The sequence below is a fragment of the Ornithodoros turicata genome, chromosome 1 (assembly GCF_037126465.1).
Source record: "Ornithodoros turicata isolate Travis chromosome 1, ASM3712646v1, whole genome shotgun sequence".
In the NCBI taxonomy this organism is placed as follows: domain Eukaryota; kingdom Metazoa; phylum Arthropoda; class Arachnida; order Ixodida; family Argasidae; genus Ornithodoros; species Ornithodoros turicata.
The window spans coordinates 134,193,533-134,209,326 of NC_088201.1; the positions used below are offsets into that span (position 1 = coordinate 134,193,533).

At 43.9% G+C, this 15,794-nt stretch overlaps 1 protein-coding gene across 2 annotated transcripts in view; it reads left to right on the plus strand.

The window, feature by feature from the left end:
• Positions 1-15,794, plus strand: part of LOC135378623 (zinc finger protein 492-like) — a 48,362-nt gene that overhangs the window by 12,953 nt on the left and 19,615 nt on the right. Inside the window, exons 5-6 of one of the 2 annotated variants that reach the window (XM_064611699.1) lie at positions 2,886-3,029; positions 7,540-7,653. In XM_064611699.1, coding sequence (XP_064467769.1) covers positions 2,886-3,029; positions 7,540-7,653 — 258 coding nt within the window. The remainder of the gene's footprint in view (positions 1-2,885; positions 3,030-7,539; positions 7,654-15,794) is intronic. The other variant, XM_064611700.1, reaches the window with a different exon arrangement.

The following is a 15,794-nucleotide window of genomic DNA, read 5'->3' on the forward strand; positions in this document are numbered from 1 at the left end:
CAGATTGGTGCTGGTGGGGTCAGCGCTTTGCCGTGTCTTCTTTGCCACTGACAGTAGCACATTACCTTGCTTTTTTTTCCCGGGACATCAGCACAAAATTATTCATTGCAGGTAGAACTCAGAGAGAACAACTTTGCTGGTATATGGATCACTCTTATATGTGGCACTCAGTGGAGGGAAAACACGGGTGCTAAGAAACTTCGTTGTATTGAGAGGTTCACCATATCATGAGTTCACACTACATTGATGTTTGAGTGTAGTTCGCGAAGAACTAAGTCGGACTTTGATATAACGAAGCTTCCGGGGAACACTGTTTCTTTCGTTCTACCGAATATTTTGTGGTATCAAGCCTGCCAAAATATGGCAGGCAATTGGAGAAGGGAACACGTCCAAATTATTTTGCTGTATCGCAAAGTTTGTTGTACAATAGCATTTCATTACAGTATCAAGATTTGCGTGTACATATTTTCTTTAATTGTTATTCTTATTTTCAGTACGTGATTTTGAAAGGCACCTTATTTATTTCTCTCGGTGTGTCAAGTGTAGTTTTTAAATTCTGCGCATACTGTCCCACTCTACAATAACTACACCACTCCTGATTTTTGTGTGTATTTTTACTGTACAATCTATTAGAGCATTTTATAGTAATTATGCCCTGATTTTTTTTGTCGATGTGGCACTTCATGATGTGGTCTAAAGTCAATATGACCCACATCTTGATTTGAGTTTGAGACCCCTGGTATATAGTGAGCAGGACCACTCAAGACGAGTACACGTCTTCATACGTGCAGTACTGTTTTCTAGAGCTGTGCGAATAGTTTACAAGTGTATTTCACTTACACTGCGAATCGAATCTGAGTAATTTCATCAGATGGGAAATCAAATTCGAATAATCAGAAAAGGCCCAATTTGAATAATTTCGAATACCTCATGGTGAAATATTTTGTGGTTTTGTGCTCATAAGATGATGTTCTGCTGTAAACATGTGGGCCTTTTCAACCAGCATAACCTCTGTGTTGTGTATGGTAAACTGCAATTGTGGGATGAACTGCATTCAGAGTTAGTCAACATGTTCCATGCAGCCTGCTTTGTGTGCATCTCCTCATTTCTATGTTTACATTGTGAATTTCCCGTACTTTTTTTTTGAAGCTGCACATGTTGCCATCTGTTACTAAACGTAACTCTTAAAGTTGGGAGTACATTTACTGGAACTTGCATTGCCCAGAGTATAGTGTTGACCATGAGCTCTCAAAATTTGTAGACTTCAGTGACAGAATATTGTAAACAGCATAAAGCGGGCTTCACCTGACGCTCGAGAGTAACGAGGTGAAGCGACTTGCAGAATGGAGCCACACACCAAAAGAGGAATGGCAGTAACGTGAAGTGGGCTTCACCTAACTCTTGGATGTAATGAGGTGAAGCCCGGATGCAGAATGGTGCTAACATTACTTCGCTTTTTTACTACTAGAAACATATTCGTATGTTGTGTATATAAAGTATGTTGTGAATAGCATTAGATAGCATCAGGTATTCGATTAGTGTTCGAAATTTTCGAATATTCGCACATCACTACTGTTTTCTCATTTCTGCATTGCCAAACAGCTGCTTTGGAGATTCCAAACATTGTAGCAATTAGGGTTGCCACCTTTTGTAGTGAAAAATACCGGCCGAGGGAGAGGGAAAGGAGGAAATGCTCATAGGAAAGGAAAAATGGGTGAGGGGTGGACGAGAACAGAGAGAGAGAGTGAGAAAGAGCGAGCATGCTTGCTCAAGATAATACAAGGAAATGTAGTTCCTGTGAGTGGCTGCAACATTGATGCTAGAAACTGCTATAAACAGGCGCGAACGCTACACTGGATCATATTGAAGCAACCGGATTGGGCTGCCACTTACTTTGAAAAACGCATTGACACAGACAAACCCTTCTCTGCAGGTGGAGATCACATGAAGGTTGTTTACAGCTTAAGTGCTAGCTGGCTCGACACAACCGCCAACAGCTCCGCACAACCACTTATCTTGTCCCTTCCGAACACAAGACTTAATGAATAACAATGATAATAATAATAATAAATAATAACTAAGAAAACGACTGGTGACTGAGGAGTTGGGTCTGTGCTTCAAATTTATTCGAGCTGGAGTGGAATGTTGAAGAGAAAGCCCTGCAAAAGCCCCTATGAAGGGTCTTGAGCTACAAACCGGCAAAAGTCTGCCAGTAGCACCTCCCTACCGACAACGGGCAGAGCGAGCAAATACCCGACCGTGCCGCTATAACAGCGGCCTGGTGGCAACCCTAGTAGCAATCTCCTTGTGTTTCACACTGTCAGCTCATGAAGCAGCTTCCCAGGCTCTTCTCTCTTCAACATACATACTGCCCGATTGCATGGGCAAAAATGTTTCGTGTTTTTTTTTATTACTGTTGTCACTGTGAAAAAAAAACGTCTCTCCAGCTATTTAACCTATTCCTTACAAAGCTGATGATCTGCATTGTGGCATCAAGTCACGGGACAGTGTGCCCGCACGGTTGAAACTGCCGCTTGTACACTGATCATGTTGAGGGAAAATACGTAGGGGGTGATATATTTGAGCACATTTTCATACTTTTAAACCAAACATGTGAGTCTGCTTCCCTATCTGCCACTTTCTCGTACGCCACCACTCTGAATGTGAGCATTACATTCTCCAGAATCAAGATCCTGAGACTGAGGGACACACAAACAGCACGACATAAAGGACATGCATGTCCATCATCACCAGCTTGCCTGCTCAATTGACGTCTTGTTTGTGACCACATTCTTGCACTACATTTTTGAGGTTCTTGCACTACAGTGTGTTGATAGTGGATTATGTGAATTATGTGAAAGTAACGGTTTTTTGCGTTCCTGTAGACTTTGCAATGAACAGGAGGGGCTCCATCCATGTGAAGAAAGAACCTCAAGACAACAGCTTTTCCGTGTCAACAGAGAACCTAGGAGATTACCATGGAGGTACCATCAAGGCCATGGACGTGCAAACCAGTGAATGTTTTCCAGGTAAGGAAATATCTAGACTCGCTATCAATGAGAATGGGTCCACGTTGCATTGATTCACCTATTTGGTGGGAAAGGTTGTAGACATTGACATAACCATATATACTGTCACTAACTACAGTATCTAACATTTACCTATCTGCATGACCAAAAATTTTACTTCACTTTCCTTTACTACATCATCATTGGGACACCTTGGGACATTTACTTATTTATTTAATTAATACGGCTGGCCGACAGTTGAAGGCCAAGGCAGGGCAGAACAAGTAAGCTGTGTCATGCAACACACAGTGGCTCATCACATTAACAACATAGCATTAGATTGAATATGCATCGAATATCGGTTATAAAAAAAGAAAGGAAAAAAAATATACAAGCTAAGGCACTTTTTCAGAGCTGCAGTAACCAGAGGCAACCTATTGACCGTGGTTACACTTACCAGAAGAGGTCTTCAATCTCGCACAGTTAATAGGGAAAAAAGTATGATGAAACATGTATTTTCTAGAGTGAAACTCACGCATTAATTTATCATGTTTCTGCCATGTTTGATGGCTATTATTCACGTTTTGCATCACCTGTCGGTGGTGCACCTAAACTCCAACATGGCAGACGTATCCAGGTTGTCGCGTAGTTTCGATTTTGAGATTTCTTAACTGCAATGTTGATTTTCGATGCGTTGAAGGCGAATGAGTATTAAATGCTGCTCATGTACTTCTGGCAGGCGTAACTGAGTTGTGTGCAGAGATGGCTATACATAGAAGGCTAAGTTTGCATATTATTTGCGACGTTCCGGTGTGTTTGATCAACCACACTTCGTGAAGGTGAATTTCATGTTTACTGGTTGTGAGGCTGAAATAGTAAGCAGTGAATGTCCTGTGCTGCAGCAATGTCAGGGACATGGAAGCACACGATATTTGTGCTGATGCTCTCTTACAGATGAGATCTTCTAAGTGTGTAGCGCATGAACGAATGTATTTCAGCATTTACAAGGTAATGTTGGACACCCATATGTCACTGGTGCACATGTTTTAGGGAAACCTTAACGAAACGTCGCATTCTTTCTGCATTCCTTGAAGTGTGAATTGACTGGTCCAAAGGCACATTTACAAAAGTGATTTGGTATATGTTTTTGTGCTATCATTTGTGCTTCCTTACACATAGTGGCTAGTCAAGTTTGAAACAAACTTGTTCTGTTTTGCCTTGTCAAGGTTTTGCTTCCCTTCCTGATATGAGCTGCAAAGAAGTATGCTCATAAAAAGAAAAATAATGTTCCTCTGATATGTAGGCAGTACCGCTCCAAGAGCTCTGCTACACTCGCATAAGCATTGCTGATGTAATAGGTCATGACAGAAAGTGGAAGCATGTTTGGCCATGTTGCTAACATGGTGGCCATCTTGGATTCAGCATACCATATTCTCACACGTATTAGCAGCACTGCGGATAAGCCGCAGGTCATTGTTTTTCTTTCACTGGGGTAAACTTTTAGCGCATGAGCCACACCGTCACATAAGCCGCGGCTAGTACATCGGAAAGATATCACAATGAATGCAATGGGATAGGCACACATACCGTACATGAATTGAACAAGATTTATTTGCACAAATCAACGAATCCTCAACATTCACAAATGTGCGTTGCATTCAACGTCGTCCTGCACTGAGAGTGACGAGTATTCTTCATAGTTACTTTCTGCATTGTAGCTCTGCCGATGCGTGTGAGCCATGTGCATGCTTCTGTGACCAGTGGAGAAACTTTTCTGAGATAAGCAGCATTAGTGCATAAGCTGCAGGGGACCCCCAGCAAACTTTCTTTAACAGATACCTAAGTCACGGATTATACGCATAGCAATACAGTACGTTTTCTTTCTCCACGTACTTCTACAGTACTACTTCTTTTCTTTCAGATGCGGTGGTACGTGTGTGGCACATCGATCTGATAGAGGGATAGAGAGTTTCACCAGAATGAGAATGCATGACACAGTAACGTGAGGGCGAAGTGCACAAATACAGTGGACTCCCACTAAACGAAACTCGGTTAAACGTAAATTACAGATAAACGGAACAATAGGGCCACCTTTGGTTGGTTTCCTATATATGCAATGATAAAAATCTTCGGATAATTGAAACAACCCGCTTTATGTACTTCGGGTAAACGAAACAAAGTCAGGGGTACTGAGATGCCGCCGAACCTGGAAGATTACCACTCATGTCTGGCAACCCGGGCGGAAGTCACAGCCAGTGCAATCCAGTCCATCAGGTTAGGCTTAGCTCGCGTCCACATGTGTTTTCATGAAGTCTGTCAAGAAGTTGCGGATAATTCGGGGGCATGATTGCAAGAGCAAATTTAAAACAGAAACCGTGAAATTTGATATGCCAAAGTCAACGCTGTCGTCATAGCAGGCCGTGCATTGAAGGGTGATGTGGATGATACCACATGATACCGACAGGTAGGTGACCGCCAAAAATCGCGAGTCAAAAACCGCGACAGACAAAATCGCGAGGGTCAAAAACGGCGACAAGCAAAAAAGGCGACGTCCAAAGATAGCGACAGGCAAAACCGCGATAGGCAGAAACCGCAATGGCCAAAACCCGCGAGCAAACCTGCATAGAATTGAAGAGGATACTTTTTGAGCACGCCGGTGCTGACTGTCAGTGTTTCAGACATTTGACAAGACTTGAAATATGTTGGTCTCCGCCGGAGGCCGAAATTACTCGTACAAATACGGACATGGAAGAGCTAGAGAATGGCATACACTCATTCCCTGCCCGCGTCAGCTATCACGTTCACTCTGCCGGAAATATAACCAATTACTGAGTAATCGATTACTCGAAAAATTACTAAAAAATATAATTGATTACAAGTAACGCGTTACACACAAGTGTGAAGTATACAGATTGAGCACATCGAAAGCTGCAGTTTAAAGTAGCACAGAAGTCATTTTTAATACCCTGCTTTCTTCCTATAAAACTATTAATTAGGCCAGTAAGATGCGCCATGAGAAGTAATTCACGCCACAGTATCATAATTATCGCAGAAATTGAATTTAAAGTACGCCGCAAAAAGGGACCGGTGTGCGCAACGGTGGTGGAGAGCAGTACAAGCCTGTGATTTGCCCATGACCTCGCGCTGACGCCTTGGCTGTCGTCTGCTACTCGGCTGTTCGGGGCTCTGAAAAAGCATTGCTTCTGGATCGGTCATGATCCGACCGCTCCTTCTGTCCCCAATTCTCCTGGGGGACTGGCAAAACTGGTTTACGGCGGCAAAGGGCGCTGACCCCCACTGACGACCGAACCAGAACACGTATGGACCCTGTAACGTCATGTTTATGTGAGTTTTTCTTTCTTTTTTTTTGGGGGGGGGGGGGGGGAAACAAACTGTATACATCAAAACCTTTCGTGGTACCAGGTAAATTGACACACATACTTTCATCAAATGTCTTAATCTGAAATTTTTAGGATGGCCCTCTGTACTCCTTTAAGGCTTTTATTCCCGGAATGGAAGTTAGCCTACTTTTCATATCCTCATGCCCCCCTTTCATCCTCCCTTCTAAAGGAGAGTGAGTAAGGTTTTTTGCTGTCGCATTTTTAGTCGCGGTCTTCGGCTGTCGCGTTTTTTGCCTGCCGTTGTTTTCCCCTACTCGCGGTTTTTGGTGTCGCGATATTTGTGTGTCGCTAATGCTTCCTATCGCGATTTTTGGATCTCGCGGTTTTTGACTCGCGGTTTTTGACTCGCGATTTTGACCCAGAACCCGACAGGTAATATCGGAAACCTGGACGCAGGAAGAGGATGTGCAGTTTGCCCGACAGAACAGAAAGCTAAACCTCATTGAGACGATTGAGATGCGCATGAAATTTTTTCCAAGCAGTTATATTTTGTAAACAAATCGAAAAATGCGAAGAGAACAGCTGTTAGTTCTTTTTTTCCTTGCTAGCTACAGTAGTGGAAGTTGATTATCTTGAATTAAAGTTGAATTTCATGAAATCTGTGTACTTTGCTTAAATGGAACTTCTGACAAATGGAACAATATTTCCATTCCCTTGGAGTTCCGTTTAAGAGGAGTCCACTGTAAGGTCAACATGGAGTACATCATTGTTTTTCTGGTGGAACTGCCTTTGAGCTACATATGTCACACATCTACCATTCCATAAAAACAAAAAAGAGAAAGAAAATAAAGGAAGAAACTTGCATTGAATCCAACAAAGGTTGTTGGCTGAGCAGGTCCATATAATTTGCACACTTCTCGTTTCTTAAATTTGGTAACTACACGCAGAGCCGTTTCCCTTGTTTGTGGGTCCTTTACACGGTTTTACACTGTACCCTCTGCTGACGTTGATGTTCCTTACGTGAAGATTATCAGACCATAGTCTCAAACATGCAAGCTAATTTATGCTTAACTAAATCATACACAGGTGACCGTGTGCTTCCATCATGCTAAGAAATACCATGTGATAGTGCTACAATAGGTCTACTGACAGAAAATTGAAGTGTAGCAATACTTTTTGTTTGCCCTTAGAACGAGTACTGGCTGGAAGGGATTCTACCTCCATCAAGGAAGAACCACAAGGCATATCCCCTTTACCTGAAAACCATGGAAACACGGAAGAGCTCATCACTGCTGACTATCTAGGTGATATATGCATGGGTCCTTTGCAGCTGTTCAACTAGCAGGATAAATCACTGCCAGATTTCTCTGTCTTATCACTGCATCAACAAACCTGCATATTTCTAAACTTTGATGGTGTGGTAACAAATTTTGGCATATAATATTTGATGTCTCTATGTGCTTTGTAGGTGTTGTGTCATTTATGGCAAACATTATTCTGGATCATGCTGTTGTCTTCCAGCCAGAGAAGTCTGCATAATCCAATACAGAGCTAATGAAAAGCATGTGATACCTTGACACTTCTATGCTAGGAGCTTCCTATATGCTACAATGCCAGCCCATTGCCATTGCTTCCATGCCAATGCCAGCCTACAAAATCAGCCATTCACTCTATAGTATGGGGGCGCCAGTTTTCTTGAGTGAACGGAATCACTGCTGCAGTTAGAGAAATGATGACATTTGCCTCCCCGGAAATCGTACGCTGTCATATGCTCTGTGCATATGCTGTGCTGCAACTCTTGGCAGAGATAAGTGATAAAAGTACTGGGTGGGCATTTGCTGTCCAGGCCGCTGCTCAAGGGCTGCTCAAGACACCAATGGCTATCAAAAGACGCCACGCCAGTTTGCGATGGCACGTTGCCGTTTGAGTGTCATGTTATGTCTTCGACTGTCGGACGTCGGTCATGTGCAGTGCTGGACAAAAGTTTACGGAACACGCTCTGGTGCATTCCGTTCTCAGAGTGACATGCTAACAGCGAATGGGACTGTACGAAGTTACAGACATGTGCCTAGGTATCCCAGTCACCTGTTTGTAAGTCCACACAGTACCATTTGCTGCTGGTTGTGTCATTCTGAAGAAGGAATGCACCAGAGCGTGTTCCGTAAACTTTTGTCCAGCACTGTACCAGCCGTCTAAATAAGCCAGTCGTCTACATAAATCATAATACCCCCTAAATCAAACTGACTACACTTAATGGTGAGGTTTGAGCTACCAGTAGTTTACTCATTACCCTTAAAAAGTATTATCATGATTAAAAATCTGTAGTTGATGAAACGGCACCAGAAGTGCCTCTTTGTTGTGAGACATAGGTGCTGTGTTTCACTGATGTCAGATACTACTACATTGCTATTTTGCAGCGCCGTTAACAAAATATCTCACCACCCCGCTGATGTATCAGTTAATTCTGTGCGTGATGACAACATATTTCCTGACTGACTCAGTTAATAATACACTATAGCTAAGGCCCTTCGTTTTCTGTGATTCCGCGAAATTTCGCGGAATACTTCGTTTGGCACAGAGTTTCACGGAATCCTTTATTTTTAAGGGTGTGTGGATTTTAGAGTTCTCAAATTCGAGTGGAATACCAATCACTCGAAGTATCCGATTCGCGAATTGAAATGCCCAATATTCGGGTTTACGGATAATTTGACTATTCGCCGAATACGAACGACACCTCCCGAAAGTGGGCTTCACCTGATGCTTCCCTGCATGAGGTGAAGCCGCCCCTACAAAATTGAAGCCTACTTTACGAAGAAAGATGAAAGTCACTGAAAAGGTTAGCCAGCTGTAGGACTCGAACCCACATCTTCTCAGAACATCAGTTCTTTCATGTTCTGCTTTACGAAATTGTTTATGCTGCAGGACAAAACAGACAGATTGTAGTTTAGCTTAGGATAACATTAGCCCAAGTTTATTGTGTATACTTCACCTGAGGAAGGGGCGGCGTCCCTCCCGTATACAGTTTAGCAGTAGCAGTGGCGGATTTTGATTTGATATCTGGGAGGTTGCCTTCAAGAACAAAAAGGGGTGTACTAAAAATGTAACTTCCCCAGGGCATGTATTGTAAACTCCTTCCTATAAAGTTCTTATGAGCTCTGTTGATGCTGAAAGATCTTTCAGCAGGTATAAAGTGTATGTAATACTAAGATATCATGTGTGTAATACTGGGCCACAACAGTGCTTTGAACCTGTAATTTTATAACATTGTTTGTTCCCACATTATCCAAGAAAATAAAGTGTCTCCCAATTCATGCAGCTGTTGACTGCTAGCCGCGGAAAGCCGCGGAATTTACAAGTCAGTGCCGCAGAATTTTGAATTTGCCGCAGCAGAAAAAAGAGGGTCTTAACTTAGCTTCTGAAGGGTTTTACGCGTGCTACAGTGACGTGCAGTCTGTTAAACATGTTGTTTTATAATATTTTTATTTATTATATGTTACCAAATGTGTGATCCATTCTCCACACTTTAGGCACAAATGAAGAAAGCCAATCAGAATTTGTTTTCAATGCAGTATACCGATACACAGTACAACCCGAAAATGAACTTTGCAAAGTGCCAATTCAGCCACCAGTACAGGCACTGGGGAACCTTAAGGATTGCCCGTTCAGCACAGCTGTCCCATATCATGTGTTATAACCTCAATTTTGAAGAGCACTTTTTTTTTCTCCACCCAAAAATCTACTTTTTCACCCAATATCTCCTGACTTGATTCTGTTTTATGGCTCCTGAAATAAAACCCAGTTTTTAACCCCAGTTTTTTAAAAACATAAAACTCAAACTCACAGGGCAGCCCTAAGTTATACAAAGCTCCGCGTGGGAGGGCATCAGCTCCGTGACTGTGAGGTTTGGTAGAAATGCCCCCGATGTCCGAACAAGACAAAGCATGGCTGCACACAGCAGATCCAGGCTGCACTGAAGGACACGAGGAATGCTTGGACACTGATGTGGCACTGGTCAACTGCACGATACATTTGCTTTCACCCAAACATTTCAGTAGTGCCACTCGACGACTTCGAGTTACCACATGAATACTGCGCTATGTACACAACTTTCAAGCTTAAGCTTTCTACTTACAATACAAGCGTTCAAGCGTTAAGAAATGGGGTCCTCTCTCTACTGAAGAAATGGTAACATCAGAGTTTTACTGGGCCAAAGCTGCTCAGACAACACTCCTTACAGGAAGGTCTTCTCAGCTTCAGAATTTTGGCCATTACTGGGATAACGATGAGATCCTGTGACTGGAAGGTCGTCTACAGTGCTCGCAACAGTCACAGTCAACCAAGCATTCCTTACTGTTACCACTGGCATCAGAAGCCTGGTTCACGCTGCTTATAATACTGAAGTGAGACTTAAGGATGTCCCACACCGGTGTACAAGAAACGCTGCACCAGTTAAGAAAAGACTACTGGATAATCAGAGGTCGTCAGTCAGTTAAGTATGCTCTCTATCAGTGTCTTTTCTGTCGACGACTGAAGACACATCCATGCACAGAGCATGAAGCCCTCGCCTGCTGATAGGGTCACGGAGCAACATGCATTTGAGATTGTGGGCGTAAATTTTGTGGGTTCACTTTGTTGCAGAGTGGCAGAAGAGCAACAAAATGAAAACGTAGCTCTCTTTACTTGCACAGTTACCAGATCTACTCATCTTGAGCTCGTCTCCGATCAGTCCTTCAGGACTTCCTTATGGCCATCAAACATTTTGTAGCATGCCGAGGTTTGCCAAGGAATATCTACTCAGACAACTTCGTAACTTTTAAGATGGCCGCTCGGGAGATCACTGCCTTACTGTCGAACCAGTTCCAAGCAGTACGGGAGTGTGAGACACAAGCTCGAATAACATGGGAGTTCATTGCCGAATGTGCTGCCTGGTGGGGAGGCTTCTGGGAGCGTATGGTACACTCAGTTAAAGATTCTCTCAGAAGAACTCTTTGTCGAAGTCATCTAGACTTCCAACAGTTGCTGATCGTACTAACAGAAGTCGGAGCTATCGTCGACTCACGGCCATTGACACAAATGTCAGAAGATCCTGGCGGCACCCAAGCTCTGTCTCAGTCACGTTTGCTATTGGAGTAATGACTCACGGCCTTTCTGCCAATTAAGAGACGTCAGGTAGCGTGCGTAGACGCCGAAAAGTTATTCGAGCAAAGGAAAGGCTCCTCACTGCAAGCTGGAGGCAGTGAAACAAGGATTGCTTACAACAGCTTAGACCTGCAAACCTGAGTTGACATGCAGTTTCCAACAGCGTCCTATCGCATCCGCTCGTATTACTGGCAGACCAGCCGCAGCCAAGTCTGTTCTGGAAGTTTGCAAGGGTGCAGGAGGTTCATAGTGGACGTGATGGACTTGTACGATCGTGCACCCTCAAGACAACCACTGGTTCCTTCATCACAAGACCAATTCAGCTACTTCATCCTCTTGAGGTCTAAATATGCGAGATGCATCGGGCAGGGGCAGTGATTTATACAGATCCCCCCTATGCCCCCTAACACCCCTCCAAATGATCAGTGACACCCCCTAACTTTTCCACCTGTGCACCCCCTACGGGGGGTACCCTTGCGATTTCAGATTTAGACTCATGTCGGTAATGATATGTTGAGCTGTAATGACTTAACTATAATAATGACCCCCCCCCCCCCCCTCCCATTTTTTTTCCAATACCCCTCCATGCTTGGGATTCTGGATCAACCATTGGGTGGGGGAGTGTTAAGGAAGGTTCGAATCTAGAGATCTGCTCGTGCTTATGATCCTGGAGCGACTATCCTTGCGTTTGCTGACCAAGACCGAGGAAGGCTCTGCCTCCTGGATGTGGGCCAATAGAAGGACAAGGAGGGCAGGCACTTCCCAAGCCTCTCCTCTCACCTAAGAGATGGCGCAGCATTACCATTGTTCTGTGTGTTGCAAGGCTTCTTCCATAAGTAAGAAGTGGGAATAAATTTAGGTTTTCCCACTCGTCCTATACGCCCTGTAATGGTTAATCGATGTGCAAAGCAGTCCCTGTGGCACGTGCGTTACTTGTTATGACATTTGAATTAAAATGCGTGGGATGGCCTGCAGGTGCGAACAAGAACACAGTGTTAAGGATGAACAAGCACAATTTAAGAAAGGAAGAGAGAAACAGGAATTTCGACTCCCTTACCCTTGTCATGCCAGTGATTAAAGATTCTTTCTCTACTATTGCTTCTTTGCCAAGTACGTCGGAAGCTGGTGAAGTAGGTGAAATAGGTCGATATGCTATGGAAAATGGTCTACCTTTCACACACTCTCTGCCTCATGGATGCGTGCCAATAGGAGGACGAGGAGGGGAGGCACTTCCCAAGCCTCTCCACTCGCTTAAGAGATGGAGCAGTGTTACCATTGTCTCACGTGTCGCAAGGCTTCTTCCATGGTGCACCAATCTAACCAACTGATTTGCCATCCGTAAACCAGCAGCTGCCACTGGGGCAGGCACTTTCCAAGCCTCTGTGCACAGCGTTATCGTTTCGCGTGTCGCAGGGCTTCTGCCGTGGCACACCAATCTATCCAACTTCTGAACGACGCTTAGACGGGAGTGTAGCTACTATTATTTCGCCTGCCGCAAGGCCTCTCCCCTGCAGTCTAACCGACGGCTTCGCTGTCCGTCAAAATGAGAACAAGGCCATGCGGTAATCATGCGTACGTCGGCTAACCGACAGCGAAGCCGTTGGTTTGATTGGTGCACCATGGCAGAAGCCTTGCGGTAGACAAAACAGCGACAGCTGCTGGTTAATGGAAGGTGACGCAGTTGGTTAGATTGGTGCGCCATGGTAGAAGCCTTGCGACATGCGAAACAACGGTAATGCTGTGCCAGCTCTGAAAGCGAGAGCAGAGGCTTGGGAAGTGCGTGCCCTCCGTGTCTTCCTATGGTCCCGCATTTAGGGAGTGGATGGCCTCGCTCTTGGCCAGCAAACACAAGGATAGTCGTTTTCTTGTTTCTGCACTGCCAGACACAGCTGCTTCGGAGATTCCAAACATCAAAGCAATCTCATTATACATGAAAGAACTGATGTTCTGAAGATGTGGGTTCGAGTCCTACAGCTGGCTAACCTTTTCAGTGACTTTCATCTTTCATTGTCAATCTCATTATGTTTCATGCTGACAGCTTCTACTTCATGAAGCAGCTTCTTAGGTACTACTCTCTTCAACATACATAGTGACGTTAAACACACGCATTCAACATTCACCCACTGCCTTGCAAAAAAAAATAATAATAAAAGTTTTGTTTGGTTATAACTGCTTTCATTTGTGAAGAGACAAAATACATGGAACACTCCACCTATTTAACCCATTTGCTTATGAAGCCAATGATCCGCAGGCATCTATGATTGTGGCCACAATGTTAGATGATGGATATTTGCCAGCATCCAGAAGAGCATTTGGCTTAGTCGTGACGCTTTGTCTCAAATTATCATGGATAAATGTTAAATGCAATGCAATGTTATTGCAAAGTTTCACAGCAAAGGGTTGGTAGACACATAGAAAACCAGCACAGTGAAAACTGAAACCGATGACGCTCTGACGTCATGGCAGGCATCTCAGTCAATGAGGAAGCATAAGAGGGATCATGTGCTTGCAACAACCAGTGGGAGCAGCTGGAGCTTTGATGTCAGAGCATAATGAGTACATGCGTTAAATAAGGACAGGGGAACAGGAGGCATGGGAACATCACAGGAACATGAGCCATGGGGCAGAGTGTTACATTGCGCATATCTTCCTCATTCAGGAACCTTAGGAAAGCGAAACTGTAACTGATCCGCCAAAACAGTGCGACATCTTCATCAGTTCACGCAAGTCAACAAGCAGTCTGTAACCGGTAGGCAAACCATATTAGTGGACGTAGTTTGACGTGGAAAATAATTTTTACATTTTTTGCTGTATACAACAATGGTGACCTGAATCCTATGCATTGTGACTGTAGTATATGAAAGTGGAACAACTCAGAATTAGAATCAAAGGATATGGCATGCTGTTTGCTTGTGTTCAGTCATGTGCTGACATTACCATCTCAGTAGCCGTGTGATGGGGCTCTGTGTTACGGGAGCACATGGGGCACTCCAGGTCGATGAATAGTAAGTTGGGTTTCTGACAGGAGGGAATCCAGCAGGGAAATGCAGAGTTGGTTTTCTGGGGCAGAGCTAGTTCCGAATTCGTTTGTCGATCCAGATGTTCCTCGTATGGCTAGACGGACGGACTTGATATGTTAACGTCTTGCATACCCCATGGTGCACTCCCACCACCAGACGCCTCGAGCCCTGCTACATGTTCATAGTTGACTTTGCATCAATTAATTTGTTGTATGCTCTTGGTATCATACTCCCTCACTGGTTGTTACGCTCTGCCCGAGCCTGGGGCACACAGTTACAAAAGTTAGCTGTCTATATTTTCGCAGTTTGTCAGAGTATTTCTCAAAAGTAGGGTTTATTATGTATGGCCAGTGTAAAACAAGATTTGTTCTAGGCATTGGAGATAAAAATGCAACATCTTCTTTCCTGTACAAAAATACAAAAATCGACAAACTTTTTCGTCTCACTGTGCTTCACATTCCCCTATACAGGGTGTCCCAGAAAACGTGTCATTGCATTATAATAAATAAACTACGCCACCTAGAATCATGTGGTCAACGGCATTTGTTCTTACCAAGCTTTTGCCACCTCCTGATGTGAATGTCGTGTATCGTAAGTTTAATTATGTAAATATTTGTGAACTGAACTCAGAAATTTGCCAAGTAAAGGTCACTTTTTTGCCCCACCAATATGAAGAGTGTGCCGAATTCACTCAAATTCATGATAATTGACACTGACATTTGTGAGCTATCCCACCGGAAAAAATAGCCATAACATCATGCTTTTCGGAGCACCGGACTATAACATTGCGACAACTTTTTGAGCGCGATGGCGTTCAGTCCGATGAAGGAAGGCTCCGAACCCAGCCCACAAAGTGATACATAGTAGAAAAAGTGACAGTTCCTGAAATTGGGAGAGGGAAAGCATGATCCCAGCGAAAGCCGGACACGGTAAGCCATGCCTGTTTTATCTCTTTCTGCGATGCTGGTGTGGGCTGGATTTCAACCTCCTTTCATCGGACTGACAACCAATGCGCTGAAAAATTCGTCACGCGCTATCCTCTGGGAGCTCCGTAGAGCATGATGTTCGGCTATTTTTTCTGATAGGATAGCTCCTGAATATCCCTGTCAGTATTAATTTGAGTAAATTAGACACGTCCTTCACATTGATGGGGTAAAAAAGACACCTTTACTTGGCAAATTTCCAACTTAAGTTCGCAAATATTTGCATAATTAAACTTGCGTTATACAGCATTCACTTCAGGAGGTGGCAAAAACCTTGTAAGAACAAATATCGTTGTCCGCATG